The sequence below is a fragment of the Rutilus rutilus genome (genome assembly GCF_951802725.1).
Source record: "Rutilus rutilus genome assembly, chromosome: 15".
Taxonomy (NCBI): Eukaryota; Metazoa; Chordata; class Actinopteri; order Cypriniformes; family Leuciscidae; genus Rutilus; species Rutilus rutilus.
Window position 1 is genome coordinate 8,660,440 of NC_140220.1, and position 20,983 is coordinate 8,681,422.

Here is a 20,983-nt window from a genome sequence, read left to right on the forward strand (position 1 = left end):
AAATGCAGCGGGACTGATGGAAGACAGTGTTCACTCTGAGCTCATCATGAATTATTTCCCCACAAATGGTAGATAAAAGACTTTGAGAGGGAATTTAAAAAGCCTTTTGTGCATGTGACAAATGTATAGCGCTTACTTCCTGTTTCTTAGATGCATTAATTTAATCCAGGAAAACCTCTCCGACCATGTAATTAACTTGCTGTGTTCTTTAGTCTATTGCCTGATGTATGAATGAATGCTATCTTAAAGCTAGTAAAATACAATACAAAATCTATGTATTTGAATTACCTTTCTTTTTTTTCTTTTTTCATAAACGAATATTTGTCAGTCATACATAAGATTTATGTAATAGTATTAATAAACTAAATGTGTTTTAAATACACAACAACCAGATTTATAGATTTATCATCAATAAATCAAATTTGTTTCAATATCATACAAATAATAGAATATTGCTTGTTCCATAACTGCTTGTCCATATTTTTGCTACACTGTTCGTACATTTAAACTGATAATGAACATATTTATGCTGATACTATGCTACTTGAATTAATGCATTTTAAAAATATGATAATTTAAATAAAAACAAATACAGTAGATGCAAATAGTTAATAAACTATGCCATGTTTGTGAAAAAACCTTAACCGTTTCATTTATGCATGACTAAGAAATATGCATTACATAAAGCTCATGTTAAAACTGTGTAATCCAAATGGATGGGAAATTGATATGCAGTTCTTAAATTTAGGCCTAAATATTTTTCAGTATACTAAAATATCTGACCGAGAGTATTCCAGAGAGCCGAAACAAATTCATACTACTGTATACCCCCAAACATCATGTAAAAACTATTGTTGGCACTCCTGTCTAAGTGTCCAGTAATTGTCCAGAATAAGCTGCAAATGACCAAACATCTGCTGAGTGCGACTAGTTCTTAGATTTATCATAGCATGTCACTGATTCAACATCTTTATAACTGATCAAACATACCATACTGTTTCTAATTTAGCACTGGTCACCTCACACTAATAAAGATAATAATGTGAGACAGTAAAGAATGAGAATAAAAGAGACTAGTACAGTTTCAGTACACAATTGTGGCAGTAAACACTCACTACCACATGCTTTGAAATACTTGACACCCTGTGATTTGTACAAGTGGTTGGCTCCAAAGCACATATCTTTGAATTTGAGCCCAATTTCCTTTTCGGTTAAAAGAGCATTGTTTGACAACAACTTGCTTTTCTGACAAATACCAGATAATTGTCAAGATTTTTTTTTTTTTTTTTTTTTTTTTTCCAAAAGGACAAAAACAAGTCATCAAGTCAGGGTGAATCATGGCTATTGACTCATAACCTCCACTTCAGCTTGATGTGAGCTGGAGGTTAAGTGTGTTGAATGCTTAAATATCTCCACAAGAGAGGAACATGGGAAAGAACGTTGAGAGATTAGAGCACACACTGCGTTCGCTGCTTAAACCCAAGTGCACCGGGGATCGAGGTCACGCTTCCAAGAGAGACACTCAGGATAAGCTGATAACACAGGGAGTACTACAGTATGTGGATAAGAACACCTGTGAGTTTACAGAGGACATGCTGATGTGACGCTACAAACATTATAAGATGTATTGCCAATTGTTCCTTTGCAATGAGGCAGATGTGGTAACTACTAACATTACTAAGTTACTTTTATTACACAGCTCTCCGTAATACTTGATTCTGATCGGTTAAATGCATCATTCCATTGCATTCCTCGGTCAGACATTTTAGTATAATGATGTTAAACTATAGAATTGTTATAGTTTATACTACATAGCTGTGCTAGCCTCTTTGTACATAGATAAATAAATAAAAAAGTAAAGAATTTTATAAGCAACTTATATAGTTTCTGTTTTCATTTACTTCACCCTCATGCTGTTCCAAATATAACTTACTTGAGATAGAAAAGGAGACGTTTAGCAGAATGTTGACACCACTCTTTTCCATGCCATGAATGTTATGGGTCATCATGGGGTTTCAAGCTGCAAAAAAGACAAAAAAGCACCATAAAAGTAGTCCACACACTATATTTCCTATACAAGTCTTTTGAAGGCATATAACAGTAGGAAAGAGGAACATAACTTAAAATATAATTCATAGTTTACTGATAATCTCATGTGAAAATAATCTCATTATTCCATTAAGGGTGAGAAATGTTTAATTTAGGCAATACGAGGATGTACTGAGTTAAACTTTAGTCCACTATTTCAAACAAACAAAGGGTTTCAGCAGTTATTTATCGCATTAGAAGAAAAACTAATGAGCTCAAGGCTAGATTATGAAAAGGCCTCTGTCAGTGTATCTGTAATCACACAAAGAAGCCATACACAACGTCTTCAGCTGTATCCGTCTGTCACACTTTTTCAGAGATGATAGCAGTTGGCTACAAAGCAGATAATGAATGGACAAAGAACATTATTATTGACATACCCAAAGCCAATATTTTTGCATGCTCACCTGCTCAGAACCAACATAACCGAGCAACTGTGAGAAAATAAAGATAAACTGACAATGCCAACATCATTTGAAACATCATCAGCATCTTTAAAAAAAATTATTCATTTGTTAAATTAACAAATGAATTATTTTTTTAAAGATGCTAATGGCTTTTGTCTAATTTGTGTCCGATTGCACAACATTGAAACACTTCTGATGACGTTCATTCAAACGTTCTATTGTACTCTGCAGGCTGCAAGAAATCCGTACAGAACAAAAGCATGACTCAGATGCATCTCCATCTGATTTGTAATCACACCAAGCTTTTGAGTAGGATACAGTATACATTTGTGTAAGAAATGTAACTCTTTAACAGAATACTATGATAAAATGTCACTAAACATGCCTGTAATATGTGGAAATCAGTTAAAGATTATTCTAAAAACGATCCTATTCTTCTCAATGGTACCTGATAGTATGCGACTTGAAATCTGCCAATATTGCTTATGGGCACTCAGTTCTGTGGTTGTTTTGAAGGAGTCACCTGAGCTATAAATGCCATGAGAAGACCAGCTGAAAATGATATCATGAAAACACTGACTGTAATTGCACCATAAAAAACATGCACATCCCCAATGCCTTCACTAGTGACAAACCTGAGCCCTATAAAAAAATGATCAACTATAATATAATGAAACAACTTGTGATATTGCTTGCAACAAACAAAAACTGTCAGAATGCACAGTAACTTTTGAATAGCCGTTCATGAAGAAATATGCATTTTGCTGCCAAATGATACAGCATCTACAACAATACACAGCTACAGTGTCTACCAGCATGGGCCATACGAACTAGCCTAACAATTGTCTAGGCAAGATTTACACTACCATTCAAAAGTGTGAGGTTAGTAAGATTTTTATTTTTTAAATAAAGAAACGTATACTATATTCAACAATGACCGATGAAATTGATAAAAAGTAGAGATATTTACAACGTTAAAAGATTTATATTTAAAACAAATACTGATCTTTTGAACTTTCCGTTCATCAAAGTATCCTGAAAAAAAATGATCACGGTTTTCACAAAAATAATTAGCATCACAACTTGGGGAGCATCCTTGTGGAGCATAAAATACTTTCAAAAGTAAATAGTAATTATTTTTTAAAATTTTTTACAGAACGTTTAGCATATTTAGCAGCATCCGACTAATAATGATATGGGTGGCACCAAATGACAAAAACATAAAATGCCCACCAAAGAAAAGTATGTTCACTTGAATAGATACTGTGTCTGAATGGGTTAACAAGCCCAAAGGTCTGGTGGTAAAAACTGGCAGGTTTTATACCTTCATGTTCAGCAGTGGCTGTATTTCTTCTAAACCTAGAGGACACCCAAGTTGATGCCTCTAAAATGGTCACACTCCGTATCATATGCCAAAACAAGTCGTGGACCACGGGGGATAGAGTTGGATGTCAAATAGCCTGTATTAAAAACAGCTTTGCTTAGAAAGTAAATCCAGACAGTGGGTGGAGGACCAGACTTGCCCAGATCAAGTGGCTGGAGCTTAACAACTCATTCCTGAACAAAAAGCATAAAACCTTCAAAAGCTTGAAAAACGTGTGTAGTTCTTTATGCTGGATATGATAAGGGATGGTTAAGATGTTAGCGACGTAACTGTACACATGTGCACAACAATTTACCAGAGAGTGGAGAGATGAAATTATATCTAGTACCCAAAAATGCAATGGGCAGATCAAACAGGCAGCTGTTTAGTTTATTTCCATTTTAGGCCACAGATTGTTGAATTCCATTCTCAGTGGAAATGTTGTTAGTTCATTTTAGCAACAATATCACGCAATGTAACTGTAAGATTAACAACAGCCAAGCAATTCGTTTTTGGTGTCGAAGTCAATTAAAAATAAGGCAACATGGATGTGATCATTAGAGCAGACTTATCAATATTATTGCACTACTTTACAGACACTTGCAATATAGTCGATAATATATAATACAATAATATTGTAACTGAGTCAAACTATAAGACTATCCTTACTTCTATTTTGCAGTAAGATGGCTGGTTAGTACGGCCCATTAAGCCCCGTCTGGAAAAACCAAGGAAAAACCATCTTTCTCCAATGATCATTTAATTGTAATAGCACTTTAAAAAATATATTTCGTATTATTTCATATTGTAGTTTTAATTGTTTACTTTTATCATGCCTCACACTGAAAAAAATGTTTTGGTCTTGTTTTCCACACCAAATCCAAACCAGGGGTGTCCAATTCCTCTCCTGGAGGGCCATTGTCCTGCAAAGTTTAGCTCCAATCCCTATTAAACCTGAACCAGCTAATCAAGGGCAGCGTTTAAGTCCAATTTTGCATTTCCTTCCCTCGCTAAAAAAATACACAAACGAAAATGATTATACACTAAACTATAACTGTGTAAAAAAAAAAGTTTGCTTAAGGTAGCTACAATTATTAAATGTGGTTAAATATAAAAATAACTCCAAGATCATACTCTAGAGTTGTCTGGGCTGAGGATACATTCGGCGCGACCTGCTGTGAAGTCACAATCATGTTGCATTGTGGTCTATGGATCTGCCTGAAAGTGTACCTATTGAGTAGACTCGCTCCCTCTTTCAAAAGTGAGGGGTCGAGGGTCTGTCCATAAAAACTTTCCTCGCCCACTTGATGAAGCTTCAGAATGGTGGCGGGGATTCCCCCGAGGGGAAGTGCTTTGGGGAGAGTGTATGTCTAGGTGTGTTGAGGCGAGCTGGAGCTAAACTCTGCAGGACAGTGGACCAACTCAACTAGGACCAAGTTTGGACAACCCCGACTAAAACATTCTTAAATCAAGACATTTACTTGAGAATCAATATGACTTAAGATATATGCTTATTTTATAACATTTTATAAAAATTAGGTGATTTTTTGCTTTAAACAAGAAAAAACTGCCAATGGGATAAAAAAAAAACTTTTTTTTAATAAAGTTACCCCATTGGCTGATATTTTTTCTTGCTTTAAACAAGACTTAATATCTTAAGTAATTTTGCTTCTCAATTAAATGTACTTGATTTAAGAAGATTTAGATATTTGTACTGGAAAACTAGACAAGAATACTACGTAGGCTATATAAATATAACATTTTGCAGTGCAGGGATCAACGAACTATCCTATTACTTACAATCCGTATTATTAAATGAATTTTCTGACAGATATGAGAACTTTGAAACCTCAGAAATCCCACACTCTCAGGCAGATCATTTTAAATTGTAATTCCCATGTAAAGCCATTCTCAGCACACACAGCTCGTCGAACCTCCTGGTTTGCGGTCTGCCAGGGATATTTTAGTGGTTACAACTTGTACACAGTTGGCTGTTCCTCTGTATTTACTGCCTCTGTGTTTATGGGGAAGTGCTGAATATGCATATGAGACTCAACAGGAGTCTTAAACCTGGCATCATCAAATACCTCCCTCTGAATCCACTCTTTGTACCAGGTCTTTCAATGAAGAGGGATTCACGTTTCTTCACTATAACCCAAATGAGAAACACCTGGCAAGGTAAAGCCTCATAACTTGCTCTCTTGAGGGTATTTCGCACCCTCAAGTGTATTGAGCATCTGTCCAACATTTAAGCCTATAGTGAGCTAACTTGCTGCCTATGTAGACTGTGTAGCTTATCCTAAACATTGTGGAGCCTCTAAAAACTTTTGGAAAGTCATAGAAATGCTGTCATGGACTTTTTTTTTTTTTTTTTTTTTTTTTTTTTTCTATTGGGGCAAATGGAAACCCAAAAAATAATATTTGTTATAATTTCTTTTTATCACTATAAAAGTTTACCCAACCGTGACGATTTACGTTTCCGAACCCCAGAAATGAGAAAAGGATCCATTTGAAATGCTCTACATAGGTAGCTTGTCGCAATGCATTATGGGATTGCCTTCTCCACAAGGACGCATGTAATGCTGCTTTAGAATTTGCCTGAAACAAGGAATTTAAGAATGCAACAAAACTAAGTCTTTTTTGGAGCTGCTTTCATGTCAGGAGTAAACGCATGATACATCAAAATGCTTTGCCTTTAGGCAGCTAACTAGGTTATGGAACAAAAGATTTGTTTATCTGAACGACTAGCACTTAAATTGTAATACCTGTACTGTAGCAATATCTTCTGCTCACAATGGGATTCCACCTGGGTCATGTGAAACTGCAGAATACGGCCAATCACATCCCCATGGCCTAATGACACAGAGCTAATTGTTTTTTGAGCAATAAAGCACAAAAAAAATGTTAATACTGAAGCATATAAATGTACATGCCAGGTGGTTCAGAGAGCTTGGCTGCATTATTTATCTCTTTACTTTTATGACACTTGGCATGCTATGATGCAAACCCCCGATGGAGTGAAAACAGAATACATGCTGACTAAATTGCTTCATTGCTTCATTATCATGGAGGTGAATCGGGAAAGACATTTTGAGAAAAGTGAAGTTATTTAAATGGAAACCAGGATTGTCAGGCGTACAAATTGTAAAAGCTTAGGGATTTCAAACAAAGGCCTGAAATGCTTCAGGTTATGTAATAGGCCTACAAAAGTGAAGAAACAAAGGCCAGATGTGAACGTCTCCCCCTCTTTGATAGTGACTAATGCGTTAATGAGGTGGCAGAAGAGCTGGGTGCATTGGAAAAAGGCTAACATAATAACCAATATTTGCAGACAGAATACCATGAGTAAGGATAAAGACATGATGATTTGAATAGACATTACAAAAAGTACCATTCAAAGTCAATATATTTCATTTCCATATTCCATTTTTACACCATTAAGAAAGTGCATAGTTTTGTCATTAGTCTTAATTATTGAGTTATTCGTTTTTCTTTTGTATTATTTCATTTTTAATTCATTCAACATTTACACATAGCAGAGTGGTGTGCGATAATGAAAATACTTGTCATTCAAACATTAAAACCTCCCTTATTAGAAAAATAGAGAAAAACAATTTCTTCACCTAATTTAACCTTCGGTTCTGAGTTCCGTGAGGTCATACGTGGCGACTCCTTGATGCTGAGGCTAAATGTGAAAACATACCTTTTATTGCCCCTGGCTAGCATATCGTCTATAACCATTTCCAAGTCTCACCGGGCTGAAAGAAACAAAATGGTTTTTATGTTCTCTTTAAAAAGAACTTCCTCAAAGTAAAGAAAAAAGTTTTTCTCCCTGACATCCAACTGGTAAGGTGTGTTTTATTGTTGCAGTTTAAAACATTGGCTCTAAAACAGGAAATAGTTGTATGATGAGATCATTTGATTTAAATTTGTGTGGTGGAATATGGAAATACTGCACCAATTAATAAAGAAAGGCAAAACCATTCAGCTTTGCTTAATCAAAGATGTTTCGAACAGCAATAAAAATGGTCTCCTTGGCAGCTCTGCGTGGCACAATCCAAACTTATCTATTCATTAGGTAAAAAATAAATCTGCTGAGCTCAGCACTTATATATTTTTCTTTGTTTCATTTCGGTTCTCTTAGACTTCAGGATTAATCAAATAATGAGAGGGAACAACAACTATAAAACAGAGGTCCAAGTTCTACATCCAATGGAAAATATCAATTCCTTCCAGGCTTTTTGGTCCAACTCTGTTGGAAAAAAGAAAAGAGAGAAAAAAAAAAAAAAGAAAAAAAGAGAGGGCAAGGGCAAGGGAAAGTGAGTGTACTGCTTCACATCCAGTACCTACCTGAAGACATCAAGCCTGTCCAAGCAAACGGGTTCAATGATACAGTGTGTCAGTCCACCTCGGATGACTCCGACATCTGTTTTTTGTTTATGATTGTTTGTTTGTTTACATTATGAGCATGCCATGAACCTTACGTCGAGCAATTCGGCATCATTTTGCAGTTGTGCATGGCATGTGTTTGCACACAACAAAAATATCTAACATCATATCCCCTTTCCACTTTTTAAAGTGCCCCCATTATGCTTTTTTTCATTTATTATATATTACATGCTGTGTGTAATAAAGCTGCTTGTGAATGTAAAAGGTCTGCAAAGTTTTAAAGATCAAAGTGCATGACAAATAAAGTTATTGTCTCCTAAAAGAAATAATCAATTCTGAATTGCTGAAACGAGTGGTCAGCAATTCTAGTCTCACTTCCTGTTACATCACTACAAAACAACGTAACACGCTTGCATAATAACAGCCTATGGTCATAGCCATTAGCTATGTTTCCATCCAAAGTTGCGAATTTACCGTATGCTCAAAATTGGAATATCGCATAAAACATTTGCGAATAAAGCACCGTTTCTATCCAGTCAGTCGAAGTAACAAAATAGCCACTTCCTGATAAAATGGTGATATATATATAACAAAAAAACAAAAAAAGGAAGTTGATGCAGTAGGAGAAGCCACTATATATATAAATAGTCAATGTATATAATGTTCGTATAAATAATATAGGCTATTACTCCTCAGATGCCTGCTGTTTGAGAATGCAGTTGTTTAAAACAGTTTTGGGAGGAAATTACACCGAACCACTTTGACGACAGACTTTGCTTAGGCATTTCAATGAACAAAAACAGCATTTCAGAGGCAGTGCAATGAGATCGGCCACTGGTTGGTCCAGTTATGCCGTCCCATCGCAAAGTCACGTGTCACGTGTTATTGAGGAATTTATTCGGTAAATGTGTTTCCATCGTAGTTCATGCGCATGTTTTCTTATCGGATAAATTTATCCGAATCAGTTGAGCGCTTACGTTTTTAAAATGTATGCACATCTTGGCTTTTCCATCCAGCCCACAAACAACGTCTACTTTGACCCGCCCTCAAACCGTTGTAGATGTTGTCGCTGTTTTCAGCGCTGTGAACCCACTTTGCATGCACTTCAAAAGGATGACATGAGGACTCGTGCTGGAATTGATGCAATAAAACCGACGCCATCATATCACAGTGCACAAACCAGAGAAGAGTAGGGTCATGGAAAGGAGGGGTTTAGAGAGACTGAATCTTCGAAAGAACCATTTCAGACTCTTTGAGACATGAGGTGACGTGCAGTGAGAAAATGAAAGTGTTTTTTGACCTTGGATGCATGTAAACCTGTTGCAGGAGACCTCCAAAATAATAGCATAATAGGGGCACTTTAAAGGTTTCATTTTGCTATGATATTTGCACCTATCACAGCTATACACTCACCTAAAGGATTATTAGGAACACCTGTTCAATTTCTCATTAATGCAATTATCTAATCAACCAATCACATGGCAGTTGCTTCAATGCATTTAGGGGTGTGGTCCTGGTCAAGAAAATCTCCTGAACTCCAAACTGAATGTCAGAATGGGAAAGAAAGGTGATTTACGCAATTTTGAGCGTGGCATGGTTGTTGGTGCCCGACGGGCCGGTCTGAGTATTTCACAATCTGCTCAGTTACTGGGATTTTCACGCACAACCATTTCTAGGGTTTACAAAGAATGGTGTGAAAAGGGAAAAACATCCAGTATGCGGCAGTCCTGTGGGCGAAAATGCCTTGTTGATGCTAGAGGTCAGAGGAGAATGGGCCGACTGATTCAAGCTGATAGAAGAGCAACTTTAACTGAAATAACCACTCGTTATAACCGAGGTATGCAGCAAAGCATTTGTGAAGCCACAACACGCACAACCTTGAGGCGGATGGGCTACAACAGCAGAAGACCCCACCGGGTACCACTCATCTCCACTACAAATAGGAAAAAGAGGCTACAATTTGCACGAGCTCACCAAAATTGGACAGTTGAAGACCGGAAAAATGTTGCCTGGTCTGATGAGTCTCGATTTCTGTTGAGACATTCAGATGATAGAGTCAGAATTTGGCGTAAACAGAATGAGAACATGGATCCATCATGCCTTGTTACCACTGTGCAGGCTGGTGGTGGTGGTGTAATGGTGTGGGGGATGTTTTCTTGGCACACTTTAGGCCCCTTAGTGCCAATTGGGCATCGTTTAAATGCCACGGCCTACCTGAGCATTGTTTCTGACCATGTCCATCCCTTTATGACCACCATGTACCCATCCTCTGATGGCTACTTCCAGCAGGATAATGCACCATGTCACAAAGCTCGAATCATTTCAAATTGGTTTCTTGAACGTGACAATGAGTTCACTGTACTAAAATGGCCCCCACAGTCACCAGATCTCGGGATGTGGTGGAACGGGAGCTTCGTGTCCTGGATGTGCATCCCACAAATCTCCATCAACTGCAAGATGCTATCCTATCAATGTGGGCCAACATTTCTAAAGAATGCTTTCAGCACCTTGTTGAATCAATGCCACGTAGAATAAAGGCAGTTCTGAAGGCGAAAGGGGGTCAAACACAGTATTAGTATGGTGTTCCTAATAATCCTTTAGGTGAGTGTATATTCAAATACAATTCTAAGTAAAATGTTGTGGCACTTTCAAAACTTAGCTCTGTTTGAGTATCCTGCACATAACAACAATGGCTCAACCAAAATGGAGTTTGCAGATGGAATTACATATAATAATTAGCATTTCAAATGTTACGTAATTATTTTTGCTAATCTGTTTGGTGACATTAATATATAGCTTCAGCATTAACGTAAATCTCACCAATCTACAGTAGAGCTGCAAAACAGTTATTATCTAGAATTGGTCATACTTCATATCAGATTAATTTCCAAAATCCATTTATCCAAATATTTACCTTTCCTTTGTTATGATAATAACAATGTACTACCTAAAGTCCTATCAAACACTTCAAATAAGGCCATTATCTGTTCAGAAAGAAAGAAAGAAAGAAAGAAAGGAGTTCAGGTGTTATATTGCAATTTTCTATACTATGCAGTAGTGACTTTCCTATCACCTGTCTAACTATAATTTGCACTGATTCTTGTCATCTCCATAATCTCTCTTACCAAGAATCAAAGAATGTTGTAATTATTGCTATTAGGAAAGACTCTTTGATGTAATCGTTTGATGTGATATTACTGTCTGCTCTCATTAGTCAGGCTTGTCAAGTTCATTCTCTGTTACGCTCACCTTAACGTTCGTCCCATAGTGTTGTAAATCCACTTACAGTTACTCTCTGTCCAACATCAGGTCTGGTTAATTAAATACAGCCTTTTATTTCTCTCAGAAGGCAATTTGTTTTGCAGCTGGCTTAACAAATTAAATCAAGTGCTAAGCATTTAAAAAGCACAATATTCAGTTATTTATAACATCAGCTAATGCTGAAATTACTATCACATGTGTGTACGTGTGGGAGAGAGAGAGAGAGAGAGAGAGCTGGGCTTTGGAGGGCAGCATTTGAAGGCTCTTTTTTGCAACTGCATAGATAAAATCCCCTTCAGAACAGACTAAAGTTGCTCTGAGAAGGACAACAGTTTAATCTTGACATGTTTTTGCCCACAGGAGCTTATGTTTGTTGAAGAACGCTGCCCTTTTTACTCCTTAATTACAACGTCTTGCATTATGCTCTGTATTACTTAATATTTAGCATGCATTTGTAATTTAATGTACTATACTTGAACAATCTGAATGTCCTTGACACGTGTAATGACACCAGATAATCAATCTGTTTCTGCACTTTTCAGACCAGATTGATATCAGTACACACAATGCTGTGTAATGCTGACCTCTAGTGTTAGAATATGGCAATAGACTCTAATTAGGCATAAATATGTGCCAACAGACTCTTTTATACAATGCATCATACAGGTTATTTTATCCTCAATTCCCTAATAGTCATTCAAAATACTTTTCCATCTATTCCACTGTCCACTGTTAAACATGTTGCTGGCAATTATTCCCTTACATTGTTAACATAACAGTGCCTTTGTAATGGCAAAATGTAAACCAATGCCAAATGGTTTACTGTAATAACCTAAAAGTGACATCTTAAAAATTACAAGTTTATAAGTTTAATAATACTCACATGCTGCCCTTGTGCAAACTGTATGTTCTGAAACTGCAATATGTCGAACTGGATATTCTGTTAAAATAAGAGACCGGGGTTAGTTGTCACACTTTTGCTCCAATAGACATTTCTCTGGGTGCATGTAGTTTTGTTTTGTTTTTGTTTTTTTGCCGGTCAATATGACACGTGGGCTTAATTATCTTGCAAAATAATTTCGTTTTATAGAAGCCATTGATGAAATACCTTAAAATAATTTACTGCACAAGCAAGAATCCAATACCAAGGGAGTTCAGCTGGTCATGTGATCTCAACATATCTGCCCTCATGAGGAAACCCACTCCATCTAAAATAAACTTTTATGCTACAAATATGACTGGTCTTGTCATGTCATATAAGTGAACGTGATTTTAAACATTTACTTGTTCATATAAAACTTCTCAATAAAGTAAAATCAATTAATGCACATTTGAAGTCTTGGCTACTAGTGTCTTACATTTTATTGATATACTACATTGATCTTTTGTGGGGCACTGTTTGACACCTGGCATTAAGTTATAACACAAACAGCCTATTTATTAAAGAATTGACAATTATAAATAATTAAAAAACATGATTTCTGCAACAAAAATGTAAAAGTAACATTAAGCAATATCACACAAGCAAAAGTGAATATCTGCATGCATGCATGTCTGCACAGGTGTGATTCAGCTGTTGCCATGAGGCATGTAAATGTGTTCATGGAACTGTATCTTTTTAATACAAGAGTGCAAAAAAAAGTAAATAATAAAAAATAACTTACATTTTAAACAAATAATGGACAATTAGTTCGTACGTTTCTTCTCCGTCAACGAAATTAGTTCCACAACAAACCAAGGCATCAAGCTTTGAGCATCCATCATCATCAGGCAAGCAAACCACATGCTAAAATGCGTTATGGAATCACGTAAACGAGTGGAACGGAGCAAAACTGATTTCCCTCACTGCGTTCCGTAATCACTCTGCACTAGATTCCACTCCGGATTTTCCAGTTCACGTTCCACGTAGACTCCGACAAGTGTGGACAAAAAAAAAAAGGCCAGTTGGATCTACCAAATGTATGCTAATGTGGTTTTATTGTGTTTACAAATCTATTCTAAGAAGACAGACTTCATCAAAAATATTCTAATTTAAGTTTTATAACAATTGTGCTTTTGTTTAATGTTTTCTGAGAATTAATATAGTGATTTGCAACACACAGCCATAAAAAACACAAGGAACACTAGAAGACCTACGCAGTTCATTTTGAGCGGTGGCGTCGTTTTATTTATCCTGGGTAAAAACGTAACCAATCAGTACTCTCTCCTCCCAGCGGAGCGTTTTCATTGGCTAACACCAACACACAGATGCCCATACACGTGAGTAAACTTACGTAAGCCCGCAACGGACCAATCAGCGCTCTGAAATCCAACAGGAAGTTGTGTAGTTGCGTCGCTATTTTTCACTGTTACTCGTGTTTTGTCTAACCCAAGGAAAAAAAATCTAACTGATTCTTATTATTTATGCTTTGCAACGTTTCGTTTTCATTCCAGCAAATATGAAACATAACTCCAACGTCCCAGCATTTCTCACCAAGCTTTGGACCCTCGTCGAGGATTCGGATACAAATGAATTTATTTGCTGGAGCCAGGTAAATAAAGGCGAAAGACCTAACGTTAAATGTTAGCATTTTAGCTTAGCTTTCAGTGACACAGTTGTTTGTTATCCGGGTCCTGTGTGATCAGTTGTTTATTATGATGGATGTGTGTCAGATCATACATATGATAGAGTGCTGTCTGTGATATAAATGTTTGGATTTGTACCAATAACTTAATTGTTTTCATTTTTTTTTCACTTATTGATCAATAAGCTGAATCACAGTTCTTTAGTTCTGAACTGAGAACTGATAAGAATGTAAAATATACCTTGAAATGCAATGTAAGTCGCTTTGGAAAAAAGCGTCTGCCTAATGCATAAATGTAAATGTAGTTCTTTAGACGATTTCCAATGTTTCTTGCAATTAAATTAATCCTGTATAGGGCATCTTTATATATATATATATATATATATATATATATATATATATATATATATATATGTGTATATATTATTGGTATATATATATATATATATATATATATATATATATATATATATGTGTATATATTATTGGTATTTATATATATATATATATATATATATTTATATATATGTTATGTTATGCTAATCTAATTATTTTTTATTTCTTTGTGAAGTCTGTTTTCATTATTTAACAAGGTTCTTTATTTCTCTTTATAGGAAGGGAACAGTTTCCTTGTACTGGATGAACAAAGGTTTGCAAAAGAGATTCTCCCAAAGTTTTTTAAGCACAACAACATGGCCAGTTTTGTCCGACAGCTCAACATGTGTAAGTGGCTCCTCCACAAATTCTCCTCCTTCCTCATTGTTTGTCTGTAATCTGAAGTCAATGTTCCTTTGTTCATCTCTTTGTTCATTTCCCTTTACAAACAGATGGTTTTCGGAAAGTGATGCACATTGATGCAGGGATAGTGAAGCAAGAGCGGGATGGACCAGTTGAATTCCAGCATCCATACTTCAAACATGGTCAAGATGACCTGCTAGAGAACATCAAAAGAAAGGCAAGACATCTTCATGTTGAAAATTAAGAAATACAAAAATCAGTTGTTGTTTTTTATGCATAGAAGACCTGAAACTAATTAGCAAATTTGGTTTTGCTGTTTAAAGATTATTTAAGATTAAGTTGATTGTTGTAATTCTTGATATAGGTGTCCAATGCACGGCCTGAAGAGAGCAAAATAAGACAAGACGATCTTTCTAAAATTCTGACAAGTGTTCAGAATGTCCATGAGCAGCAAGAAACCATGGATGCTAGACTTGCCACCCTGAAAAGGTTAAGAAATACGCTTTTAGAATCATAATCTATGCTTGTGCTTTAAATGATCTTGTATTAGCTCAATTTATCTGTGTGCATTTATCCAGAAGTTAAGGGAACGGACTGATTATTCACTAGTTGTGCTTAATAATGCCCTGCAACGACTAATTTTATTACCGTTTTAACGGAAATTTTTGTTTCCTCTACAGATATACATGTCTTTTCAAAATATATTAATTTCAAGATGTGACATTAACATTAGTATATGCGTAGCCTTTGTAAAAATATATAAAGAAAAACATTAAATGTGCAAAAGGAAAAAAAATTGTAAATGACTATTATTTCCAAACCAACTAGCATCTACGACTTAATCTAGTCGTATTTAAACTGTTCGGCTAGTCTCACACATCCCTAAAAACCACTCGGGATATCTTAGCAACTACAAAAACTTTTCTGTTCTCTTTCCCTCAGAGAGAATGAGGCTCTTTGGACGGAGCTGTCAGACCTCAGACAGAAACATGCACAGCAACAGCAGGTCATAAAGGAGGTACGTTCTTCCTGTGCGCTACAGTTTTGCAACGAGTGCAATAGGCCCTATTCACATGACGTCACGCAACTTCCGTTTTGACACGAAGCGGCGTATTCTTACTTCCGTCAGCATAGTGGAATACTAGCGCCACTCGAATGGAGTACACCCAGTATTTGCATATCTTCCACAAATACAGTTCGAGGATGACGTCGGCTGCATACTTTTGTCTACATTCACGACGAGGCGTTTGGCAGATCTCAAAAGAACTTGCCGATCGGCGAGATTTGCCGCTTGAAGTCGAGGGAGGAGTTGAAAATGGAGCACTGAAGTCGTGCTCTTTTCTCACCGTGTTTGTTGTCTTTAACAGTTGATTAGATGTATTTGTCAAATGAACACGTTTTAGACGTTTACATGTAGCAACATAAAGGCTTTTCATTCAATATTTTATGTACTGCTTAATTCAGCACCTGTATGTACAAGAATAAAGGTCGACATAAGTTTTTCATTTCAGTTTTATTTTGATAAGCATGACATAACAATAGATAAATATTGCTATTTTTAATATTACAATAATTATATTTGTACGTTAGGACTTTTTAATGTTATAAAAACATGAATATTTAACATGAAATGTGGTCAGTCATGAAATAACCAACAATAACAATAAGAGGACATGCATGTATATTTAAATTAAAATGAGGGATTTGTAGATGTCCAATTAAAAAGTCCTTAAATGTACTTGCAATGTTTCAAAGCAAAGCTTAACTTTAGTCATCAAGTGGATAATATTGGGTTTCCTTTCAGACAATCTGCATTAATGGATGTTAAATTTGCCATGTAACATGAAAATACTTAATATGAATAAAATATGACTCAGTCCATGTCATTTTTCCCATAGTGAAAAAACAAAAACATTAGTCGTCGTTTGACTTTTTTACTTTCTTTTTTTACACAGAAATACACAGAGGATTTTCACTGTATACTCACTGTTACAGCCATTGCAGCATTAAATGAAATACACCAAATAAATGATCTAGGAAATAACATAAAATGAAAGCATAGAATGTGTTCAGTCATTTAGTCTTTTCTATGTCTTACATAATTTAGAATCTTAATATATTACATCAGTTTAAAAGGCTATGGAAAATGATCTAAAATCTTAAAGGGATATTTCTGTCGTCATTTACTCAACCTCAAGTTGTTCCAACCCTGTATGAATGTCTTTCTTCTGCTAAACACAAAAGAAGGTCTTTTGAAGAGTATGGGTAACCCATTGACTTCCATAGCATTGACTTTCAGTGTCAGCATGTAACAGTGTGATACCAATGTACAGGCTTGAATTCTAATGCCACTTTTTGCATTGCTCCTTCCAGCTGGTGCAGTTCATCTTCACACTGGCTCAGAACAATCGTTTGTTAAATTTGAAACGCAAAAGGTAAGACCAAGAAGTATGTGCCTACAAAAGTACACAACCACTGTTCAAAAGTCTGGGGTCAGGTTTTTTTTGTGAGAGAGAGAAATTAATACTTTTATTCAGCAAGTATCCTGGAAAACCCTGTTTGGTTTTTACCAAGAAACAAACAAAAAAAAACACCAATGACACTGAAGACTGGAGTAATGATACTGAAAAATTAGCTTTTCCATCACAGGAATAAATTACATTTTAAAATGTATTCAAATAGAAAGCATTTATTTTAAATCATTATTTTAGAATTGTTACTGTTTTGTACTGTACTTTTGTTCAAATAAATGCAGCCATGATGAACGTAAGGGACTTCTTTCAAATACATTTAAAAATCCTACAAACCCCAAACGTTTGAACAGTAGTGTAATTAAAAGTCATAATGTTGACCTATTTTTGACCAAGTATCTTTGCTATTAAAGATGAGAATTGTAAGAATTAGAATTTTCCCGGTTCCAATTCCTTAAGGATTCTTTTAGTAATTTTGAGAGAGAAAGAATGTTTTTTGTTTTTTTTTTGGGATAAAACATGTTAATAGACTCCTTACCTTATTATTAATATGCACCATTGCACCTTACTATCTGTCTGATTTCAGGCCGCTTGCACTGAACAGTAATGGAAAGAAGTCAAAATTCATCCACCAATTCTTTGAGGAATCCATGGACCACAGCAAAGTATGTGCAGAAGCATCCGGGAGTGATTTGGTTCCGTTCACTTTATGTCTCTTCTTGCTCGAAAGAAACGTGCTGTTGTCAGTTATTTTGTTACCGTAATGTTGCTATTCATTATTTTGCGTTTCTCTCTCTTGATGAGATTTAAGGCAGGGTTCACTTTGTGTGAAAGTGTCCTGCCCCTGGATATGAACCTTAAATTGTGAGAGTCACCGTCAGTTAAATTCACGTTGGTGGGGGACCGATTTATTTATATAAACACGATATTCCTCATTAATATTGAAACTTGGAAGATCTGTTTGTTAGAGACTCATCCCTTGCCTTTGTTAGTCCGCAGTGAATGGACTCAATGGACTACAGAACAATTCCGACATTTCTGATGACGTCATCATCTGTGACGTCACAGACGAAGATCCAGAAGTTACAGATGGCCTATCTGTACCGGTTGACCAAGGGTAAGTATTTAGGAGTTGATTTAAACCGTTGAACCTCTAGAAATTAGAAATGAGTGTTATTCTCAATTTCCTACAGGGATGCTGAAATCGTGGAAGTCGCGCATGAAAGCAGCCCGACTGTAAAAAACGACAGCACAAACGGCACTGTAACAAATTCAACCACTCAACAAGAAGCAGTACCCAAAAGCAGCCCTGACCTTTCACAGAATAATATCGCTCTGCAACTGAACAAACCTTCAGGTCTAAGTTTAGAGGATCCAGTAAAGCTGATGGACTCCATTCTCAGCGAAAACGGCGCCATTTCACAAAACATCAACCTTCTTGGCAAGTAAGTTGCGCATATAAAATATAAGGGAAGCTAAGATTTAAAGTGCCCCTATTATGCTTTTTTAAATGTTACCTTTCATATAGTGTGAAATATAGCTGCTTGTGAATGTAAAAGATAATGTCTCCTAAAAGAAAGAATCTATTCTGAGCTATTATCTCTGATCTATTCATTTCCTGTTACATACCTATGTAAGAAGTGTGAGATTTTAACCTGCGCTAGCATGCAGATCCGACAAACCATTTGCTTCATTGATTATCTCGCCGTGTGCCATAAGTTTGCTGACCGCTGCGTTAGACCAATCACAACAGACTGGGCTATCTGACCATTCAGAGTAGAGTAGGCTTGCAGAAAGGAGAGGTTTAGTGAAACTTCATCTTCGAACAAACCGTTTATTTTATTTATTTTTATTTTTAGACTCTTTGAGAAATGAGGTGATGTGCAATGTATATTATGAGAAAATAATATTTTGACCTTGGATGCATGTAAACCTAATTAGCTATTTTTAACAAAAATGGTTTCTTGTTGTACATTTTGAGTAAACAAATATTATTCTAACTCTTAAGAACAAATTTATGGAAGTCTATTTCTGCCACATCAGAAAAAAATAATGTTTTGGGGAGTCATAATTAACTTTTAATTTTGACTTTTTACCTCACTTTGAACCTTTTCCTCATATTGTCTTAGTATCTTATAATTTTGACTTTGTCATATTTATAATTTTTTAAACAATATTTTTCCCCACTTATGTGGTAGAAATGGGATTCCTTTAAAATTAAACTACCAAATAATTGGTTAAAAAAAAAAAAAAAAAAAAATCAAGCTCTCTCTCTAATTTATGTATTATTTTTTTTGACAGGTACTTCTGCTTTAAGTATTTTAATATATTAAAATATTTAATATTTCATTGTCAATTAAATCACTACAGAGTAGAGTTGATGGACTATCTGGACAGTATTGACTGTAGTCTGGAAGACTTCCAGGCCATGCTGTGTGGAAAACAGTTCAGCATTGACACAGATATCTTGGAGGTATGTTTGGAGATTCCCTAATCTCTTTGTGCCTTGTGTACTTTTTGGGGGGTTGAAAATGTTTAATAATTTTCAGTGACACATCATTCAGCTGCTATAATTTAACATTTCATGATGACCTGTTGAATTTTATCCTGTGTTGTTTTACCTTTAACAGGAAACTGGAACAAAAGAGAACATCATCAAAGCCAACAAAGGGAAGTCTGGGCCTGAAGACATAGGTAATTGTTGCATAATTCTCTGTAAATCAAAATCCTCTTGTCATTTGTGTGCCATTTACAAGCATGACGGTTTCTTTATTCAGATAAGCAGCTGATCCAGTACACGACCTGCCCTCTGCTGGCCTTCTTGGATGGATACACCCCTCAGGCCCCATCAGATTCTGCAATTGAAAACCTAAGCCTGCCTCTACTGCCCCAAAGCCTTGAAGAACCCACAGATCTGTTGGACGAGGCCCTGGAGACGGAGAAGCCTCGCAGCTCTCTGATCCGGCTGGAGCCCCTCACAGAGGCGGAGGCGAGCGAGGCCACGCTGTTTTACCTGTGCGAACTGAACTCTGACCTGTCATGTGTCGACACGCCACAGCTTGATATCTGAAAGCGAATTAGCATAGAAAACAGGGACCGGACCTTTTTGTAAATAGTCATCAAAATGATGATATTTATTTGCCAGAATACTTGTTTTTGGTACCATCCATGAGTTTGTCATTCCTTAATTTCACTGATTTCTCTTTTTTTTTACTGTTCACTACTAGATAGTACAGATACTGTTCACTTGCTAGCGTCCTTTCCACACTACATCAGGAGTTTGGGCTGCATCTATGTTGCTGGTTTACATTGCAGCTGTTTTGTCAAGCACGTGTTTTCCTGTGTTGTTATTGAGCAGTTAAAGCATTGTCATAGCTATCCTTTATGTATATGGTATAGAAGTGCCTGCCGGATATCCTAATGTCACTATAAATAGACGTGAAGACTTATGGTTAGTCCCATAATGTTGGGCAATATACAGTGATTTCTTGTTACCGTGAGCTTTTTCATTATTAGCTTTGCAGTAGCATTAAAGGAACTCAAAGGTCAATCCTGGTGTTTTTGTTTTTTTCAGAATGAGCGGAGTTGAAAATATCGATTTTGAATGGCGTGGCGCCTCAGTTCCAGCAACGCAGCATCACAGAGCGCTCTTGAAATTATCATTTTTAAATTCACAACTAGCTGTAGCACAAAATAAACATG

At 36.1% G+C, this 20,983-nt stretch overlaps 1 protein-coding gene and 1 long non-coding RNA gene across 5 annotated transcripts in view; one reads left to right on the top strand and one right to left on the bottom strand.

Moving 5' to 3' along the window:
• LOC311304880 overlaps nt 1–13,654 on the bottom strand; it is a 44,751-nt gene extending 31,097 nt beyond the window's left edge. For 3 of the 4 annotated variants that reach the window (XR_014629955.1, XR_014629957.1, XR_014629958.1), the window contains exons 1-3: nt 13,173–13,654; nt 12,392–12,448; nt 1,934–2,020 (exon numbers count right to left, since the gene is read on the bottom strand). This is a non-coding gene — a long non-coding RNA (uncharacterized lncRNA). Of the gene's footprint in view, nt 1–1,933; nt 2,021–12,391; nt 12,449–12,616; nt 12,717–13,172 lie in introns of all 4 variants that reach the window. The other variant, XR_014629956.1, reaches the window with a different exon arrangement.
• A 145-nt stretch (nt 13,655–13,799) lies between these two features.
• hsf2 (heat shock transcription factor 2) lies at nt 13,800–20,831 on the top strand. The gene is made up of 12 exons (XM_084432223.1): nt 13,800–14,039; nt 14,687–14,795; nt 14,900–15,027; nt 15,175–15,299; nt 15,753–15,828; nt 17,184–17,245; nt 17,868–17,946; nt 18,274–18,398; nt 18,475–18,726; nt 19,652–19,754; nt 19,912–19,975; nt 20,059–20,831. The coding sequence occupies exons 1-12, from the start codon at nt 13,947–13,949 to the stop codon at nt 20,349–20,351; spliced, it is 1,509 nt and encodes a 502-aa protein (XP_084288349.1). The 5' UTR covers nt 13,800–13,946; the 3' UTR covers nt 20,352–20,831.
• Nucleotides 20,832–20,983: the final 152 nt, after the last annotated feature.